This window comes from Gossypium arboreum, chromosome 1 (assembly GCF_025698485.1).
Source record: "Gossypium arboreum isolate Shixiya-1 chromosome 1, ASM2569848v2, whole genome shotgun sequence".
Taxonomy (NCBI): domain Eukaryota; kingdom Viridiplantae; phylum Streptophyta; class Magnoliopsida; order Malvales; family Malvaceae; genus Gossypium; species Gossypium arboreum.
In genome coordinates, this window is record NC_069070.1 from 121,511,852 (window position 1) to 121,534,646 (window position 22,795).

General features: G+C 33.1%; 1 protein-coding gene across 2 annotated transcripts; it reads right to left on the reverse strand.

Moving 5' to 3' along the window:
- Positions 1–3,219: 3,219 nt before the first annotated feature.
- On the reverse strand, positions 3,220–21,336 carry LOC108482557 (long chain acyl-CoA synthetase 6, peroxisomal-like). Of its 2 annotated transcripts, none has more exons than XM_017785687.2 (23): positions 21,164–21,336; positions 20,791–20,854; positions 20,623–20,700; positions 20,432–20,503; positions 20,263–20,344; positions 20,018–20,123; positions 19,847–19,923; positions 19,395–19,439; positions 19,201–19,287; positions 18,839–18,928; positions 18,658–18,737; positions 18,449–18,542; positions 17,965–18,053; positions 17,799–17,887; positions 5,145–5,274; positions 4,934–5,052; positions 4,676–4,799; positions 4,505–4,591; positions 4,209–4,312; positions 4,039–4,124; positions 3,777–3,863; positions 3,588–3,674; positions 3,220–3,495 (listed from the first exon to the last, which is right to left on the reverse strand). In XM_017785687.2, the coding sequence occupies exons 1-23, from the start codon at positions 21,288–21,290 to the stop codon at positions 3,409–3,411; spliced, it is 2,091 nt and encodes a 696-aa protein (XP_017641176.1). In that variant the 5' UTR covers positions 21,291–21,336; the 3' UTR covers positions 3,220–3,408. The 2 variants fall into 2 exon arrangements, with proteins under 2 accessions (XP_017641176.1, XP_052881231.1); XM_053025271.1 differs by having other exon boundaries at positions 20,791–20,851; positions 21,161–21,336.
- Between the last annotated feature and the right edge of the window lie 1,459 nt (positions 21,337–22,795).

Genomic DNA, 22,795 nt, shown 5'->3' on the forward strand with positions numbered 1-22,795 from the left:
CGACATCCCCATTTCAAGATGGATTCTCCATTGGCTTCAAGAAAATGATATCCAAGCAAAATCCTCAAGAAGTATATACACTGCCATGTCCTGCACCCTTTGGATCATTTGGAAACCAAGAAACAACCACATTTTAAGAAACTCCAACCAACCCCCCTGGAAGCTATCAAAATTTTTTCAGAAATGACTCAAATCAATTCTCAAGCAATTCTCTGCCTGCTCCTAAACAAAGAAATGTATCCTCTTCTCTGGCAATCACTACCACCGATTCTTAATGGCTACTCTCTCTCTACATTACAGATAACAGACAAAATAATCTTATGGGAGGAGCTGCCATGGCCCAAGACCCTAACGGATTTCAACTGACAACTGTACATAGCTTCAGAACAGATAACAAGTCTTTTGTGCACGTTCTTATCCTAAGAGCCACTCTTTTACTCCTTAGATCCTTTGGTATTAAACATTGCAAGTTACTCAATCCAAACAAGAAATGGAGAAATATTATCAAAGAAGGTTTTAATTTTGGAAACAACCGTTGAAAATATCAAGCCTGGAAGAGATTAACTTAATGTGGCACCTTACAGCAACAACCACATGAAGAGCGAAACTTCCTGCTGCACTAAATTTTACATCATAATTTATCAACAATCAATTGATTAAAAATTTCAAATAAAAATAATAAGTTTTAAATTTTAAATACATAAACTAAATCTCATATGAATGAATATTTAATAATCATTAATTAATATCTCGAAATTTGACACTATTTAGTGTATTGTATTAACATTAAATGTAAGTGAGATATTCAAAGCTAAAGTACAAATTAAGTAATAAAAAATTGAGGAGTTTCAATTAAATATTGATATTGATATTTCATTGCATATAAAGTAGTTGGACTTGGATGTATCATCACTTTCATATAAGACACAACTAGAAGAGACAAAGATGGATAAAATAATTTTCTTTCCTACATTTAAAATTTAATCATTCTATTTATACTTATATATTTAGGAATTAGTCTTACTTTTCAGATTTTAAGTCCAATTGTAAACATTATTAATTTTATGGCATAACATTTTTAAAATTTAAAAATAATACTCACTTGATATATCATATAACCAAAAAAAATTACGAAATGAACTTGAATTTAAAAGAAGAAATAATTAATGAACTTGAATTTAATAGAAGAAATTTAAAGGTGTTAACAATTAGACTTTCATTTTTAAACTTGAAAAGTATAGGAACTTGGAGCATATTCTACCCTGGTATATGTTTATATAAATCCTTTTAACCACTACTTCCCATACTAGTATTAGCTTTCTTGGTTCTCTATCAGCCTACATAAACTTTCTTCATCAGAATGCACACACACAGACATATGTATATATATATCACTAAGAACCCTAAGTGAACAATAAATCTGAAACTTAGATATACCGTATTATCCTTTTAGAACAGCTCCATCAACTGCTGGGAAACATCTGCATGCATCAAACAATGATTTATTACGGGGAAAATTGTTCAATAAACAGTCGATATAATTTTTAAACTCCACAAGCGGAGTCTAAAAAGTAAGAAGCAATATCGAAATTCAAAAACTTGGCTTGCAAGATAAGCAACTCCTGCAGCAATATGATGGGGCCTTAAATCGAAGCCCACATTGAGTTCCTGAGCCTACAAAATAGAAGCCACACGACAGTAATCATCGTTTTATTAGATTTTGAGCGTAACATAAACAATTACATACCAAGTTACCAGCCACGGGAGCAAGAAACGAAACAGCAATGTCTTCAACGACTTAGCACATATCACTTGCACCATGGCAGACAGCATGGGAACTGTAGCAAATATGTTTATACTGATCTACGGAACAATTCAGTTCTAGTCCAATCTGCAGTGCTTCTAACTCCAGTAGTATACACAAATAGAAAACGGAACATATATAGAGCGCAATGTAGATATCGAAGCAAGTCTCGTTAGCCCATCAGGTATCTGAACAGGCTCATCAACAAGCATGTCTGACTGCAGGTGGTTAAGGAGCATGCATGCTAACAAAGAACTAAGGCAGGCACGAGATAACATTATGAGTAATATTTGCCACCTACTGAATGTAACATAAGGTACAACATATCTGTATTATTGTACGCACCGTTATAAAATCGTATGTACATATGTCCTTTGTTTTGTAAACCATAACTCAAGACATGACACTATAGACTATATTACTCACCTACTCTGTGTAACATATATAATACATCTGTATATTATTATATAAACCAGTGTAAAATTGTATATACAGATGCCCCTCTTTAATCAACCAAAAAGAAAAAAGGGATGACAATGACAAACGGACTAAAAAGAATAAAATTTTTGCAAAAACATAAAATAAGGAGAACTAGAGGGAACTGTGGCACCAGCTATAGAGATAGTAATAAATAGTAGATGATTGGGTAAAAATACAAAACTCTGTACACATGTACATATAATTTCCATAATTTTATTCTTCTTAAAATTTAGCCTCTTAAAATGCCCCATCTCGGTATGGAAGTAGAAGAACCAACAGGGACTATGATAAGTAACTTTCAAGCACATTTGATGCACTCCTCTTGATTATGGGAAAAGTATTCCTCCATAAAATAAAAATATTAACTCGATGAAATTGTATCCACTAATTTAAATAACTATTTTCTCTTTAATTATTTATTTTTCACCAACACAGGTAAAATTTAGCATATATAGAACTTTTGGATGGTTGGCTTTTACAATTCTAAACCTGTAAATCAACCCATTTTCTTCTCTATTACTTACATTTCACTCTCAGTTCTGTTTTTTTTTTTTTTTTGTATATATATACAAATTTATTGTTATAAGACACAAACTCATTATCCTTTAATGGCGAGTTTGTGCTACACTTGCATGGCGAATTACGCTAGTTCTTGAAGGTGAAATTTATCTATTATTGTCATGTGCTTCGAAACCTTGAAACTCCTGAATAATGAGAATGAATTAAATGTTGATATCTATCTTATTTTCCTTATACAAATTATGAATTAGATTCATATATTCATATGTATTTGTGTTATTTTATACTTATATTTTATTTTATATCAGTCATAGTGAACAGAGGTGTCAGGACCCCCATGAACCCCATAAAGTTCAATTCCATATTAACTGTAAATCTGTTTATGAGGCAAGAAAATAATAACATTTAAAGTAGCTATGTAGGTGAAGTAAGTGATGCTCAGTATGAAGGGGGGAAAAGTTGAAGGAAAAAAAAATCAACCATTTTATTTTTCCAGGTATGGGATTAAAACATACTTGAGAAATGTTGGTAGCCTTGGCAAAATCTGGAGATCTTTTTTGTCTTTCACTGTCTGCATTTTTATTGCATTGGCTTCACAACTACATCTAAGTAGAGGTATCTGATGTAGTGAGCTTCGCATACAAGTTCGAAATTGCTTTGGCGAAGTATTCCTTTGCTTGATGTCTCTTAATCTGACCACAAATAGGAAAAAGAAAATGAGCTTATCATGCCGGTTTTAGGCTTTTTTTTGGCTACGAGGTTGATGGAAAATATAGAGACTTGCCTTTGAAGTCGGAGTAAGCAGTCCGTTTTCCATAGTGAATGGTTCAAGTTCTAAAGTCACAGCTTTTGCAAATTCGAAGCCTCTAAGCTGTTCCAAAGTTGATGAATCAAAAGATTAAGGCCCAGTGAAGAAGGAAATGGTGCAATTTAAATAACTGGGGAAAAAAGTTAGTTAATCAAGAAGCATTGCCTGAGCTTCTCTTCCAATGGCATCCATATCGGACAGGACAGCAGCCCTTGCTGTTCGGTCATTGCACAGTTGTTCTAAATCCTTGTACTGCATGCAATCATTGCCAGATAACATTAGCAAACAATTAAACGTGATAGTTATTAACCACAGTACAAGAACTGGAAGAAGAAAGCATAAATAAAACCAAGGACAACAGGAAATTTGGCCTAACAAACAGTATCCGTGATTTTCCGGCAATGTAAAACAGCGGTAGATAGATCACCTTAATGCCTTCAGTTGCAGCCCATGTTTTCAAAACATCTTGGTCCACTGAGACAATAGCTACCAATGAAGAATTCAGGCTGTCACCTACCAAGCAAAACAATTGGAGCGTCAACAGAGAAGAGAAATGAAAGCAGGAACTTATTGAACATCTTTTTGTCTCACTCTTACCGTAAATAAAACACTGGGAAATAAATCTGCATTTAGCGTATACATTTTCGATTTTTTCTGGAGATATGTACTCTCCCTGAGCCAGCTTAAAAATGTTCTTCTTCCTGTACCAATAAACAATTTCAAATAAAGAGCTAGCAATACAAATGTTCCGGGAACAGGCACACACTGACTGATAAGCTGATTCGGGTAGCAGTTATTCAAATACAGCATCAAAGTACCAAAGAAAGTGAGAGAGGAAACATGGGAAAAAATGGTAAAACAAGGATAGAAACATGTATGATGTTTGACCTTACCTATCAATAATCTTAAGACGACCTCCAGGTAACCATAGTCCTATATCTCCCGTATGAAGCCATCCGTCTTCATCAAGTACCTCTTTCCTGTCGAATTTTTACATTTTAAACACATCGAATATCAGTATATGAAAGTTTAAAGAAGAGAGGGGTCACATCTAAGGAGCATACGTATGCGCTTCATCTTTGTAATATCCTTGAAAAATTATTGGACCCCTAACACAGATTTCTCCACGAGGATGCGGCTCATCATCAGATGTGTAGTTCATTTCTGGGACATCCACAAGCTTTATTTCTGAAATAGGAAGACGAATTTATGAATTCATTGCAAAATCTTAGAAGAAAACATCTCGAGTGAAAGCCAAAACAATAGGCCTAGCATCATTATATTATAGTAAGCTAGATTAAAGCCCTCTTATAATAACTCACCACAAGCCGGATTAGGAGAGCCAACATGGCCAGAAAGATTGTCACCCTCATCCATCATGCTTATAACACATGAAGACTCGGTCATTCCATATCCTTCCAATACTCGACCACCAAAGCAGCTATAGATTCATAACAGAAACATTGAGAAGAGGGCTAGGAGATACTGCCAATTTCTCAATAAGCATTCAACATGTTTAAAGGAAAAACATACATCTTCAAGAAGTCTAGGATGTCAGGAGACAAGGGTGAAGCACCTGAAGAAAAGAAACGAACTCGTCCTCCGAGTTTGGCCTTTATTTTGTTGAACACCAATTTGTCCCACAGGGGTGAAGGATTATTTCCTTAAGAAAAAGATTATAAGCATAATCAATACATATCAATGCTAACCAGGTCAAAAAAGGGCATATTCTTTTATAATATATACATAAGTGCATGTAAGTGTACATATATGCATGTATTTGAAAGTTTTCAAGAGAGCTTTCTTAATCCTAATTGGTAAAATAGTTCCCTTATTCTAATAAACTACTAAAATATAAAAGAAAATAGTTCCCTTATTCTAATAAACTACTAAAACATAAAATAAAAATATTCCTAAAATATGAATAAAACTTATCTACCTAAATAAATTTAAAATATATACATATTTAAACACCCTCCCTCAAGTTGGTGCATATATATCAATCATGCCCAACTTGCTTACAAGAAAATCAAAGTTTGTCTTAGAGAGTCTTTTGGTGAGTATGTCAGCAATTTGTTGTTTTGAAGGAACAAACGGCATGCACTGTAATATTCCAAATTAAGGCCTAATCGGAATAGTGGTTTCGTGACCACAAATCCGAGATAGAAATAATTATTTTATAATTATTTTGAGGTTTATGATATGATTGCATAATTATGTGAAAATTTCGTGAAGAAATTTTTGGCATAACGAGTTTAATTTAAAGTTAGGGACTAAATCGAATAAGTTGCAAAACTTGCATTCTAGAAGTTTTTAGTATGAAATTGCTTTGAAATATTAATTAGGAAGTCTTAAATGGTAATTTGACCAATTTTAAGTTCATGGACAAAATTAGGACATGGAAGGAATTTTTGGAAAGTTTAGTAGTAAGGGCATTTTGGTCATTTGGATATTAAATGAAATAAAAATAGGAAAAATAACCCAAAATGATCATCTTCTCCGTACTGTTCTGCCGATTTTTGCTCTCCTCCATAGCTGGGGTTTCTTCAACTTTCAAACTTCATAGTAAGTGATTTCAAGCCCTGTTTTTAATGATTTTTATGTTTTTGAAATCCCGGTAGCTCGATTTAGCTTATGTTAACAATAATTCAACCTATGGTTCATATTTGGAAAAATACCCATAGGTGAAATTTGTGTATTTTGGCATTTTATGATAGAATATGAGTTTTAAAATTTTGTTAGACAACTTGTGCTACTCGATTTTGAGTAAAAACGAGTAAAAAGGCTTAATCGGTAAAAATATTTAGTAGTCATAAATACATGTTAGAGTGAGAATTTGATGTTGCCATAGAAGGGAAAAATGATCAAAATGTCATAAAACATAATAATAAGGGATGAAGTTTAATTCCTGAGCCTAGGGGCAAAAGTGTAATTATGCAAAAGTTTAGGGGTAAAATGGTAATTTTTCCAAAGTTCGTATTAAGGACTGTTTTAATGAATGTATGTATTAAATAAGATTAATTTGGTATTATAGATCAAGAGAAACGAGATTCAAGTCGTGATCGAGGAAAAACAAAGTTCTGAGGAATAGGCTCGATTGTTAAAAATTTTGTACATGGTAAGTTCATGTGTAAATAAGGTAGCATAATTGTTATTTTTAAGTTATTGATGTTAAATATATGATATGCTGATTTTATCATGAAATATATGCTTTGTGGTTATTTTGAATAAAATGCAAATTAAGTGTATTATTTGTTAAATATAAAGTGCTCTAGAGTATTGGTTTCGGTATTTTACGGAAGATGGCAAGGAGATGTGTTGAGGAAAATCCGTTTGAACCTTAGGAATAGATTAGGATACAAGTGACATGTCACTAGGATGGTTGAACATCAGAACTCGTTGAGTTGAGTCAGGTTCACTTATGGATGTGAAATGTCAGAACTCGTTGAGTTGAGTCAGAGTTAGTGAGATGTAACTAGGCATCGAACTCATTGAGTTGAGTCCGAGTTCACTTATGGATCTGACGCCCAAGCTCGTTGAGTTGAGTCCGAGTTCACTTATGGGCGGGTTACATGGTAGCTTGGCTACAAATGTGGCACTTATGTGCAAATTATCCATGTATCAGAGTTATATTCGATGTGTTCAACGGGTAAAATTTCTAGTGAAATGGAAGAACACTTAAGATGCAGGTGGCGTATTGGTAAGTATTGTGAAATGGACACTTTGGACGGTATGTACTTAACCTTGGGTTGAAAATAGATACAACAACGATAAGGTGGTAAGATGATTAATGATGTTTAGAAATGTGATATATGTTTTGGTGATACCATGCTAAGGTTGTTTGGTATAATTGTATTGTTATGTTACTTGTTATTTGCATATGACTTACTACGCATTTATGCTTACTCCTCCTTTTCATTCACTGTAGTTTTGAACAAGCCGGCTTAGGAATTGGGACGGTCGAAGGTTCGATCACACTATTGAAGGACTCTTTTGGTAAATGGCTTGTAAAACTTAAGTATGGCATGTATAGCAATACACCTATTTTGTGTAAATAATTTTGTGATATGGCCATGATTTGGTTGAGAAAATGCTTAATAATGATAAGTCATGGAAAATGCTAAGTTAGATCATGTTTGATGTCATGGAAGTTTAATATGTTATCTAGATCATAAAACTCATGAAAAGATGAAATTTGCCATAAGCAGAATATTACAACAACAACGACATGAGTTTGAAAATTTACTAAAAATCATATAAATTGAATTTGGTGATGGATTAAATATGACATTGAAGCCTAGTATGTCTAGTTTCATATAAAACAAATGAAACAAGTAAAGGAATTATATGTTATAAGATATTTGAATTTTAGTAAAACAGGGCCAGAGTGATTTCTGGATCCCCTATCCAACTTTAGAAATTTACCATAAATTGTACAAAAATAATTAGGTGGTGTATTTTATATTCCTGGAATCCTTATTGAGTCTAGTTTCGGAATAAATAAATAGAATAGTCATATACTTTTCACAGAGAGAAATATGGTTCGTAGTAAACAGAGGTCAGTCCAGTCACATCCTGAAAAAGGGGTAACTTGAACTAATAAACTGTATTAATTGGCCCAACCAAAAATTCTAGAAAATAGATATATGAGTCTAGATTTAAGGAAAATTTACGGATCTTGATTTCAAGTTTTGTAACTAGAGATATAATTTTTCTTGTAACAGTGACGCAAGTAGCTAGAAAGCTGTGAATGTAGAAATAAACGATTCGAAGTTCTTAATTCGATAAATTATGTTTAGTAACACCTCAAGCTCGAATCCGGCGACGGTCTCAGGCGTGGGGGAGTTACATTTAGTGGTATCAGAGCAGGTTTAGTCGGTTCTCAGACTACGTGTTGTATGTACGGATTTTGCTATACATGCCATATGTATAAATTGTGATAGTGTGACGACTTCTGACCTATTAAATGATTTTTTTATAGTAAATGGATCCCGATCTAACTACAGCTGATGATGTAGAGAGTAATGCACCAGCTCCGACTGAAGGGGCGGTGCCAACTGAAAATCCACTTCCTACTGTTGGTCAAGGAGGAGGAGAAGGGGCTCGGGAAGCCTTTCTCCAAATGATGAATGCTTGGTATACTGAGTTCGTTCATACGAACCCAAATGCACAACCTCCCCCACCTCCCCCAATTCCTCAACCTATACCCCCGATGCCTCAGGGTGTGGATATGATAAAATTTCACGAATTCGGTTGATAGAATTTGTAAACAAGGGTAGAAGAATTTAGGGCAAATATTGATAACGATCTTAGAAAGCGAGTTACGGCGAAAATTCTATCAAGGTATTTGATGAATTATCTTGTACACTGAAGAATGTTTGAAATGTGCTATATCTTTGTTGAGGATTCACTTATAATTGGTGGAAGACTTTGATTTGATTGTATAGAAAGAGATGGTAACACAGGAATTCTTTCAAGAAGAGTTTGAAAGAAATATATTAGTGAAAGATTTATTGATCGAGAAAAGTAAAGAGTTTCTTGAAATGAAGCAAGGTAATATAGCGATCCACGAGAATATGAAAGAGAGTTTGTTCAATTGAGTAAGTATGCGGAGAATATGTTCCTCTGAGAGCCAAGATGTCTTAGGCGATTTGAAGACGGGCTCAACGAAGACATCAAGGTATTTGTTGGGATCCTTGAACTAAAAGAAATTGTGGTACTTGTCAATCGAGCTTGCAAGGCTGAAGAACTACTTAATGAAAAGAGAAAGGTAAAATCTGAGACACGAAATTGAAAGAAAAGACCAATGAGTAATGCACCCTCACAACAACCCGGAAAGTCAAGAAATATGAATCCTCGTTCCCAAGTTTCAGCTAGGCAATCATATGGGAATTCTAAGAAGCAAAATGTGGGTCCTAAGTCCCAGACTACTTCGGCAGCCAGTGTAGGGAACTCGAGATTTGTTAAACACGAGTGCCGGTGTGTGTAGAAATCATTATGGTCGTCTTGAGCAAATGAATGTTTTCGATGTGGTTCTCGGATATTTTATTAGAGGCGCTTGAGAGAGCTGAGAAAGAAAATTTCGATATACAAAAGCAAGTGGTGCGGATTCGAGGAAGGTATCCAAGAAAAGTCGAATGAAGCAAGCGGTAAGAATGTAGCAAGAGATGCAGCAGTTCTTGGATACCTTGCTACATTCTTATTGCTTGCTTCATTCCCACTTTTCTTTGATACCTTCCCTCTAATCCGCACCACTTGCTTTTGTATACTGAAATTTTCTTTCTCGCCTCTCTCGGGCGTCTCTAATAAAATATCCAAGAACCACATCGAAAACATTCATTTGCTCAAGACGACCATAATGATTTCTACCACACCGCTATAATTTCTCGGTTTAACAAATCTCGAGTTCCCTATAATCGGCCGTCAAGTAGTCTGGGACTTAGGACCCACATTTTGCTTCTTAGAATTCTATATGATTGCCCAAATTGAAACTTGGGAACGAGGATTCATATTTCTTGACTTTCCGGGTTGTTGTGAGGGTGCATTACTCATTGGTCTTTTCTTCCAATTTGTGTCTCGATTCTACCTTTTCTTTTCCTTAAGTAGTTCTTCACCTTGCAAGCTCGATTGACAAGTACCACCATTTCCTTTAGTTCAAGGATCCCAACAAATACCTTGATGTCTTCGTTGAGCCCGTCTTCAAATCGTTTACACATCTTGGCCTCTGTAAGAACATATTCTCCGCATACTTACTCAATTGAACAAACTCTCTTTCATATTCTCAGGATCATTATATTACCTTGCTTCACTCAAGAAATTCTTTACGCCTCTCGATCAATAAATCTTTCACTAATATATTTCTTTCAAACTCTTCTTGAAAGAATTCTGTGTTACCATCTCTTTCGATACCAATCAAATTAAAGTCTTCCACCAATTATAAGTCAATCCCTCAACAAAGATATAGCACATTTCAAACATTCTTCAGTGTACAAGATAATTCATCAAATACCCGGATAGAATTTTCAAGCCGTAACTCGCTTTCTCGATCGCCATCAATATTTGCCCTAAATTCTTCTACCTTTGTTTACTTAATTCTATCAACCGCAGCTCGTGAAATTTTATCATATCCACACCCCGAGGCATCGGGGTATAGGTTGAGGAATTGGGGAGGTGGGGAGGTTGTGCATTTGGGTTCGCATTTAACGAACTCAATATACCAAGCATTCATCATTTGGAGAAAGGCTTCCGAGCCCTTCTCCTCCTCCTTGACCAACAAGAGGAGGTGGATTTTCGGTTGGCACCGCCTTCAATGGAGCTGGTGCATTACTCTCACATCATCACCGCAGCTTGGATCGGGATCCATTTACTATAAAAAATCATTTAATAGGTCAAGTCGTCACACTATCACAATTTATACATATGGCATGTATAGTAAAATCGTACATACAACACGTAGTCCGAGAACTGACTAAACCTGCTCTGATACCACTAAATGTAATGCCCCCACGTCCGAGACCGTCGCCGGAGTCGAGCTTGAGGTGTTACCGAACATAATTTATCGAATTAAGAACTTCGAATCATTTATTTCTACATTCACAGCTTTCTAGCTACTTGCGTCACAATTACAAGAAAAATCATATCTCGAGTTAAAAAACTCGAAATCAAGATCCGTAAATTTTCCTTAAATATATACTCATATATATATTTACTAATTTTTTTCTAGAATTTTTAGTTGGGCAAATTAATACAGTTTATTAGTTAAATTTACCCCTGTTTCAGGACTTGACTAGACTGACCTTTGTTTACTACGAACCATATTTCTCTTTGTGAAAAGTTTATATTACTATGCCGTTTATTTATTCCGAAACTAGACTCAATAAGGATTCCAAGAATATAAAATACACCACCTAATTATTTTTTTACAATTTATGGTAAATTTCTAAATTTGGAATAGGGGATCCAGAAATCGCTCTGGCCCTGTTTCACTAAAATTCAAATATCTTATAACATATAATTCCTTTACTTGTTTCATTTGTTTTATATGAAACTAGACATACTAGGCTTCAATTTCATATTTAATCCATCACCAAATACAATTTCTATGATTTTTAGTAAATTTTCAAACTCATGTCAGTGTTGCTGCAATATTCTGTTTATGGCAAATTTCATCTTTTCATGAGTTTTTATGATCTAGATAACATATTAAACTTCCATGACATCAAACATGATCTAACTTAACATTTTCCATGACTTATCATTATTAAGCATTTTCTCAACCAAATCATGGCCATATCACAAAATTATTTACACAAAATAGGTGTATTGCTATACATGCCATACTTAAGTTTTACAAGCCATTTACCAAAAAGAGTCCTTTGGATAGTGTGATCGAACCTTCGACCTGTCCCGATTCCTAAGCCGGCTTGTTCAAAACTATAGTGAATGAAAAGGAGGGAGTAAGCATAAATGCTTAGTAAGTCATATGCAAATAACAAGTAACATAACAATACAATTATACCAAACAACCTTAGCATGGTATCACCAAAACATATTTCACATTTCTAGACATCATTAATCATCTTACCACCTTATCGTTGTTGTATCTATTTTCAACCCGAAGGTTAAGTACATACCTGTCCAAAGTGTCCATTTCACAATACTTACCAATACATCACCTGCATCTTAAGTGTTCTTCCATTTCACTAGAAATTTTACCCGTTGAACACATCAGAATATAACTCGGATACATGGATAATTTGCACATAAGTGCCACATTTGTAGCCAAGCTACCATGTAACCCGCCCATAAGTGAACTCGGACTCAACTCAATGAGCTCGGGCGTTCGCATCCATAAGTGAACTCGGACTCAACTCAACGAGTTCGGATGCCTAATTACATCTCACGAACTTGGACTCAACTCAACGAGTTCGGACATTTCACATCCATAAGTGAACTCGGACTCAACTCAACGAGTTCGGATGTTCAACCATCCTAGTGACATGTCACTTGTATCCTAATCTATTCCTAAGGTTCAAACGGGATTTTCCTCGAACACATCTCCTTGCCATCTTCCGTAAAATACTGAAACCAATACTCGGTAGCACTTTATATTTAACAAATAATACACTTAATTTGCATTTTATTCGAAAATAACCACAAAGCATATATTTCATGATAAAAATCAGCATATCATATATTTAACATCAATAACTTAAAAATAACAATTATGCTACCTTATTTACACATGAACTTACCTCGGTACAAAATTTTTGTAACGTCCCCCTACCCGAGACCGTTGCCGGAGTCAAGCAGGAGACATTACAAAACTTATCTTAGCACTTAAACAGTCTTCGTAGTAAACTATCCATCTGCGTCACGGTCGCTAAAAAAATCATATCTCGAGTTACGAAACTCGAAATCCAATTCCGTAAATTTTCCCTGAAACTAGACTCATATATCTACTTACTAATTTTTTTCTAGAATTTTTGGTCCGGCCAATTAGTACAGTTTATTAGAAGAAGGCTCCCCTGTTTCAGGGTTCGGCTACTCTGACCCTTGTGTACTACGAATCAAATTTCTTCCTTTACAGAAATCCAATGACTATGTCATTTGTTTAAATTAAAAATAGACTCAATAAGGAATCCATAAAAATAAAGTTTGAGTCCTAATTCTTAATACAAAATTTATGGTAAATTTCTAAAGTCAGAACAGGGAATCCAGAAATTGTTCTAACCCTGTTTCATCAAAACGTAAATATCTCATAAAACACATCTCTTTTACCTATTTTGTTTCTTCCATATAAAAATAGATTCATTAGGCTTCAATTACATATTTTATTCATCATCTAATTCACTTTATACTATTTTTGGTATATTTTAAAGTTGGACTACTGTTACTGTCCAAATCTGTTTTAGTATAAAATGTTAATAACTAAGTTTGTAACATCTTCATTTCTTCTCTTTACAACATTTACCAACAATTCCTCTTATTACTCTTCACTAACATATCAAAACATACCATACTTAAGGTTTTGGTAACATTTACAAAACATACCAAAATATCACTTAACAACTTAGATACTTTCAAAATGACCAAAAGACATCCTAGGTACAATGCCATTTTCCAAAAGATAGAAACTTCACCAATTTGAGTTTGGGGATCGGCTTGTATCTTTGAGTCCTTATACTTTCGTACCTAGCTCACTGCGACGAAACAAACCGTCTGCGAGAATACTCTCAGTGGTATTTCTATAAACAATAGCTTAATCAACTTTAAAACATGGTAATTCAAACACATTATTGCTATTATTCAATATCAATCAAGACTTTAATAATCTTTACTTTATTTACCCTTATTAACATAACTCGGATACTAACGGATACACGGATCCAACCCACACTCCAGGTTAAGCACATAGTGCTTCATCGGAACAAATCCGAACTTTAACATTATAGTACACAAAGTACTTCATCGAATAAATCCGAACTTTAACAAGAGTCGACACATAGTGTCTCATCGACTCAATGTCGAATATCCCAATACTTCCAATTCCTATGACATGTCAACTATATCCGACTAGCCCGACAATCATTAATAGGGTATTCAAAATCACATTCATTTCAATATGGTAAAAATACTTACCTCATTCACATTTTCATACAATATCAATATCTAATATAGCAATAACGATTAAGCTCGGTTTATAGAAATACAAACCACTATTTATCGAATTTAATCGATATCTTCGTTCACTTTCTCTTTTCCCTTCTTTGATGACGATCCGATGCTACGTTTGCTACTAACAATCATACAATTAAAATCATCAATATACTAATTCATAAAACACATTTTCACTTTCTATCAAACTTTTACAAAATTCCAATTTCGTCCTTTTTCCATTACTAATTTTTTTCTTTAACTTAAGCTTCATATTCTCTTTTAATCAACTCATTAACAATTTCTAACTCATAAAATTCATTATAAAACATAAATTTTGAGCTCTATTCAACTTAATCCCTATTTAAACCTAACTTAAAATTCTTTTAATAAATCACTCAATTTTCACTTCTAACTTCAATTCCTAACAATTTAACCCATAAAACCTCAATTTATTCAACTAAATCAATATCTAAAAATTTTCTATTTTCTTCATTTTAACCTCATACATGTAGAACTTTGAATTAGGCATCCATAAACATAAAAATCATAAGAAAATGAGCTAAAACAACTTACCAATTAAACTTTAGGGCCTTAATCCTCAAATTTCCTTTTCTATTTCTTTCTTTCTTTCCTTCTTTCTTTCTCACGTTTGCTCTCTGTAACTCTTTCTATGTTTCTTTACTCATTATTCTTTATTCATTATACTATATTATATTATTATTAACCTATAATAAATATAAAATTAACATGTGTAATAGCTATAACATAAAATATCTTATAGCTATTACACATATATACCAACTATTACACATGTTATATCATACATTCACACACATGGCACTTAGGGTCTAATTGCTAGATTAGTCCCTTTTACTAATCTTTAATCTATAATTAAACTTTTATACCGTATGCAATTTAGTCATTATTCTAAATTCAAGCTACTTAACTTAATCAAACATTAAATAACCATTCAACTATAATTCATAAATATTTCTAATAAATATTCATGAATAAATTTCACGGAAACAGTACTCAAGACTCAATTTCCGATACCGTAACTTTCGGTTCATTACAATTTTTAACAATCGAGCCTATTCCTCGTAAACTTTATTTTTCCCTCGATCACGACTTGAATCTCGTTTCTCTTGATCTATAATACCAAATTAATCTTATTTAATACATACATTCATTAAAACAGTCCTTAATACGAACTTTGGAAAAATTACCATTTTGCCCCTAAACTTTTGCATAATTACACTTTTGCCCCTAGGCTCGGGAATTAAACTTCATCTCTTATTATTATGTTTTATGACATTCTGATCATTTTTCCCTTCTATGGCAACATCAAATTCTCACTCTAACATGTATTTATGACTACTAAATATTTTTACCGATTAAGCCTTTTTACTCGTTTTTACTCAAAACCGAGTAGCACAAGTTGTCTAACAAAATTTAAAACCTCATATTCTGTCATAAAACACCAAAATACACAAATTTCACCTATGGGTATTTTTCCAAATATGAACCATAGGTTGAATTATTGTTAACATAAGCTAAATCGAGCTATCCGGATTTCAAAAACATAAAAATCATTAAAAACGGGGCTTGAAATCACTTACTATGAAGTTTGAAAGTTGAAGAAACCCCAGCTATGGAGGAGAGCAAAAATCGGCAGAACAATATGGAGAAGATGATCATTTTGGGTTATTTTTCCTATTTTTATTTCATTTAATATCCAAATGACCAAAATGCCCTTACTACTAAACTTTCCAAAAATTCCTTCCATGTCCTTATTTTGTCCATGAACTTAAAATTGGTCAAATTATCATTTAAGACCTCCTAATTAATATTTCAAAGCAATTTCATACTAAAAACTTCTAGAATGCAAGTTTTGCAACTTATTCTATTTAGTCCCTAACTTTAAATTAAACTCGTTATGCCAAAAATTTCTTCACGAAATTTTCACACAATTATGCAATCATATCATAAACCTCAAAATAATTATAAAATAATTATTTCTATCTCGGATTTGTGGTCACGAAACCACTATTCCGATTAGGCCTTAATTCGGAATATTACAGACTTAGATGGTCGTCTTCAAGAAAATAAATTCCACCAAATTCTTTAGCATTGCCAATCATCCTCCCCGAGACCATGTCCTGAAACTTACACATAGAGAAGTCAATTATAACATGACAATTTGAGGACTGGGATAATTTACTGACCGATATGAGATTACAAGCTAGATTTGGCACATGTAAAACATCATGTAAAACCAAGGAAGATGAAATTTTAACAGTGCCTTTCCCGGCTATTACCGAGAAGGACCCATCTGCTACTTTGATCTTTTTGTTTCCTGCGCAAGGTGTGTAAGTTGAAAAAAAAAAATGACTACTAGTCATGTGATCACTAGCTCTAGAATCAACGATCCATGTGTTTGTTTTACAAGGCTTGACACTGAAAAAACAGAAAAATCAATACCTGATTGGGCAAAAGAGGAAGAAAGATTATTGGATGAGTTAGGAATTGAAGAATTCATCCGAAATTGTGGTGATTGAAAAAACTTGTGTTGATGCTCTAATTGTTCCTTAGTGAATGGAGACCCTTCCAGAGAACTTTGGCCCTTATAATTTCCATTAGTTGTTTGGAAAGCTATGCTATCCCCTGATTGTGAACCACGATCATTGCCACTCTTTTTCCTTCCATTTGTCGGTTTCCCATGGAGCTTCCAACACGTTTCTCGAGTGTGCCAATATTTTTTGCAGTGATCACACCAAGGTTTTTTCTTATTTCTAGTGAAGGTTGTTTTAACCATGATGTTACTAGAGATTTTAACCTAGCTCAAATGCTATGAAAGTTTTCAAGAGAGCTTTTAATAAAACTATTCTTTATTATTAATTGAAGAATTGAACTTAAATAGAGAAAATAGTCCTAATCCTAATTGGGAAAATAGTTCCTTATTCTAATAAACTACTAAAATATAAAAGAAAATAGTTCTCTTATTCTAATAAACTACTAAAAACTACTAAAAGATAAAATAAAAATATAAATAAAATATGAATAAAATTTATCTACGTAAATAAAATTTATCTACTTAAATAAATTTAAAATATATACATATTTCAACAGTATTGTTGTGTAATAACGAATGGCCAAACGTTTAGCGAGGGGAACTCGCTAAATAGCTAAGCTTCAAAAACAGAAAAGATTGTTTTTGCACATCTCACATCAGATGCCAATTGGCATGGTTATTTTAGTTCTTTAAAAAATGAATTAATTATTTCTATTACGCTGTCAAATAATAAGCACAATAATGGTTAAACAAAATCCATAAAGAAATAGATACAATTTGAATGCTAAATGACACTTTTTTCTGGCTCACCATCTGCCATAAATGACTACAACTCCACAACACTTGCATAAATATAATCAATGCATAAGTGAAACAGTACTCACAGGCCGTTCTATACTAACCTTCCAGCAAGGGACAAAAAGGAAAGACACAAATATCAAGACGAAAATGTATACCATTCATTATTGCTTGCCTCTTGGAATTGTAGGCGGCATTAAAAAGTCTCTCCTTCAGAGGACCAGAAGACTTTACTGCACTGAGAATACTGCCAAAAAGGAAGACTTTGATAAAATGATTTAATCAATATATCAGTCACAATCAACTCAAAAATTAACATAGTACCCGGCGTAAATTCTGTTATACAGTCTAGGGACACTGCAAAATATCGTTGGTCGTAGTGCAACCAGGTCATTCATTAATTCCATGTTATCCTACATGCAAAGATCAAGAACCAGAATTTAAGGCTTCATCTCAAGAACATGAGAGTTTTCCACATCTACAGCATAAGCAGTACCAGATGGTAAGACTGATGCCTACGATAAGATGGAGTTCTGTTAAGACTAGTTAGCTCTTAAATAGAAGTTGACCCTTGTCCAGTTTAAAGTTCCAAACTGGAGAAAGTAGGATTGACAAAATTAACGATGAACATCTAAACAATCGTAGATAAAGTTTTTGCTTCTAGAATTTAGCAAGAAGTATAGGATTTCATTGACTCAGCAGCTTGAAGTATGCAATCCAAAAGTGGACCAAAAACAGTTTAAGGAAAAACATAGAACCAACCAAAGATCTTATATAAGAGGGAAGGTGTTTAGGTTTACTCTCATACCCCCTGGTAGAATCCAACTGCAACTCCGAAATATGCTAAAAGAACCTGATAACCTCGTTCATAAATGTGTGCCAAAGGAAGATATGATATATATCTGAACATGAGACAACTATTTCAGCGAGGCAGTTCAGGTAAAACAGTAAATTCATCCATTAATGTTAACAAAGATGTATTATGATTTATGTTTATTTAAAACCTATAGATCTTACATGTCTGAGGGGTAAAATTTTGTAGCAATGCTGCATCCAGCAGCATTTGCAATCAAGTTTCCATGGGTCAGCACAACTCCCTGGCCAAAACTTATGAAGAATAAGTAGGAGAATAAAAGAACCTTCATTTCATTAATATAAATATTCAACTATGTTAAAAATTCATAGGACTAAGCTATACCTTTGGTGTTCCAGTTGTACCACTAGTGTAGCAAATGGTTGCAACATCATTTGGGTTTGGTGGGGAAAAAGGTTGGGGGTTACCGCGGCCCTAAAGTACTCATTAAATGAGAAACAATTATACCACACAACATTGAGCAAAATTGTGATATCCAATTACCAAACATACGTGGTAGGAAACGCAAACCAAACTTGGAAAATTCAAATGCATGCTTGCTCTTGATTTAACCATTTAGACAATAAGAAATAAGAAACTTCAAAAAATTATACAGGATAAAAGCATACTTATGAATTGGTCCTAACAATACCAAGATCACATCGCTATAAACTACCATGATGTAGACAAAAAGGATTTACAATTACCTCACTTAATAATTTTGCATATGTCACAATCTGAATTTCGGTTGAAGGTGGCAATGAAGGCAATTCATTGTCCATTCCTCCAACCACCTACAGCGAGAGAACCAAATAATTGTACTCCTAAGAAAATGGCAAATTCGTAGATGTACACTTCTTTTCTTATTCAAAGATTCAGTAAGAAGGTTTCGAAAGTATACCACAATCAACTGTACAGAAGGAATCTCATTAAAAAAGCCTCGCAACTGCAGTTCAAGTGGAAAGCTGAATAAATATTGTGAAACAAATCCCAATCTCTCAAAATTATATGAACTAGACAATGAAAAAAGGTGCCCAAGTGTAAAATTAATTAGTCAATAAAACAAAATACAATCAAAATTTGAGCGCACAGACAAAATATAATCTATTTCTATCACTTATCTTAATGACCATTTAACAAGCTTAAGAATAAATAGTACATAGAGGAAGAGAGAATTTAAGTCCATACAACTAGTTAAGAGCATGTAGAAAAGGGGAGGTTTTGTTACTTACCTATCATCATGGTAAAAATAAAGGCTTCAATTTAAATTACAAATCTTTCACCACAACCATGACAAGTTGACAACCACAATCCAATAACATGTAGCCTGAATTGGAGCAAAATTAAACTTACAGAATTCAGTGTTTGGGGCACAGAAAATATAGCTTTCACATCAGCATGATTAACAATGTACTTAACAGCATCTGGACCTGAAAAGAGACAAATTTTCTACTCAGCATCTTAATATTAGGCCAAATGGACAAATATTCAATTAAAAAAGAGAGCATTTGGCCAGTGGCAAACCTAAAGTGTCATACAAAGGAACTGATACAAGGGAATATGCAGAGCAAGCATGATCAACAATGAGCCACTCTGGTCTATTGATGAAATAAAAGCCAACACAAGAGCCCTGGCATGATAAAGGCAGTAGAACCACATGCTACATGAGGAACAATCTGTTTACTAAAATCAGGTATCTTACATGTTGCACATATGTTCTGGGGGAAATAAAGTTACTGCAGATAAAAAGTTATTGTTGATATCCTCACCTTCGGGATTCCATGAAATAGTAGGCCAGAACCAATGGCCGCCCGGGCAGTTCCTGCTTCTCCATATGTCATCCACTTGTACCTTGATGAATAAAAAAAAAAAATCAAAGTTAACAAATGACCTTTGGCAACCGTAACTATGCACCTCATCTGACAATAGGAAACTTACTCTCCAATTGTACCATCGACTCGAATTCTTGTACCAAGATATTTGTAATCTCGGAAGGTATCAACTGCATGTCTAAAAAAATTTAAAAAGAAGAAACAAAGAAAAGTGAAGAAACAATCCGAAGTACTTGAATATGAAATAAATGATAAAGCATCTAAACTTGCTTCTGCCAGGAAAATGAGGATGCTTACATAGAATTATCATGCAAAGTACCAATATAAGGATGATCAGGAAATCTAGTCACAAGCTTAAACGGAGAGCAAGCAGATCTGCAGTAAGGCATAATAAATCTTGACAACAGCTGAATAGAGAAGGAGCAATGCAAAGCAAAAAATAAAAAGTATGCAGCGGAGTTTTACCTGTATACATTCCATTTTCCTGTCTGCAGTTTCTCTGGCAGCACGACACTATAACCCTTCTCTGCTCAAAAATCAATACCAATAGTTGTCAGTTAAAAACAGATAAATCAATAAAAACTAAATGCATGTTATTTATTACAATATGATAGAATAAAACCAACCCAATGATAGAATAACTTTATTACGTGAAAATTTAAAGAACAATGAATCAAACCCAAAAAGCACTGATTTACTACACTTTCCAGCCAACAGCCATTTACTTAGCTAAAACAATATGTTATATATATAATTAACTTAAAAATGAATGAAACAGGCCAACAATGCCTATATTATTGTTCTTCCCAACCGTGCATGTTTATAATACACTTACCACAGAGGAATTCGCCGGCGGTTGGATTAGAACGGAGGTCGTTGGAATGATAACCGGCGCCGACGACGACGACGGGGACAAGGTGACCGTGAATGGCGTTAAGTCGACGTTCAGCAGTGATGGAATCCATGACGAGAAAGCTAACGTGGATCCTTTTCCTATTCTTTTTCCCTCTTTTTTCCGTTTGTTTACCAGAAACTATTTAAAATATTTTAATTTAATCATTAAAATACCTTATTCAACCGTATCGGTTAACTGAAGATCGGTTATTTGAAAATAATTAATAATTAATTAATTAATTAATTAATGATTTTTTATTACATTATTGTTGAATTCTTCATTATTCAGTTGTATCGAACTTATTTTAATTTTTAATCATGGAAGTTCAGTGAGATGATAAGTGTATCTCTTATGTTAACAATCAAGTATCCGTTCATTACTCTAAGTATAAAGCAATTTTAAAATTTGTGACCAACACTATCGCTAATGTGTCTATAAAATGCGAAAAATTAGTTATTAGGCTCGTTCGAGTGGATACATTGAAAAATAAAAAATTGATTTTATTTTTAAAAATAATAAAATATTTAAAATATATATTCTAACATTAATATGTCTTAAATAAAATTATTAATTTTTATTATTAAAATATTATTTTTCAATCAACTTAAATTCAATTTGATTTTTAAAAAAGTTTGACTTTTCAACCTAACTTATAACTCTTTTTTGAGGTTTGATTTTTTCAAAATGTTTGGTTGCATGAAGTAGGAAATAACTTAGTTTGACTTCTTAAGATATTTGTTCTCAAAGAGAAGTGGAGTTATTTTTATTAATAAATTAAAATGTTTTCTAAACGAATAAATTAAAATGTTAAAGTATTCATTTCTTAGCACTCAACTTATATTGTAAAAATATTACTAAATTATTGAAAATAAATATTAAATATAATTATATTTTTAACATAAAAATTAAATCGAGAGAGAGGAATAACAACACCAAGATTTGAAATCATTGAAATGCCAACAAGAAATTTAGTCAATGCTCCGTATATAATTATTTTATTTGTTAATTATAAATCTCGTATTTAATAAAAGATTTATTTTAAACTTTAATTGTACTGAGATAATATTTTATATCACTTTAGATAAATTATGTATAAAAGTTAACAGATAATTTTAAATACTTTATTAGATTTCTCATTCAGATAATTTATATTAAATTTATTCACATTTTAATTCAATGTACTTAAAACTTTTAAATGAGAGTAAAGTTTTGTTTTCAAGAAAAATTTTCAATATTTGGCGGTAAGAAAAGAAGAATTAATTTATTTATTAATTTTGAAGCATCGAAAAGACAAAAAAAAGGATATATTGATTTTCATATCCGAAAAATAATAATTCATTGAAAGAAAAAAATAAATAGAAAATGTTCCTAAACGTCTCTTTAACACATTCTTTTTCCAAAATAATATTATTAACCATTTAATTATTAAAATAAAGAAAATGTCTATTATATTTAACAAATAAATCCAGACAGCTTTTTCTAACTCTATAATAAAACCCATAATCTCTTCCCAACACTTTAGTCCACGTCAAATTAAGACTATAGTCTCCTTCTATCTTTCCCACCATTCTTACC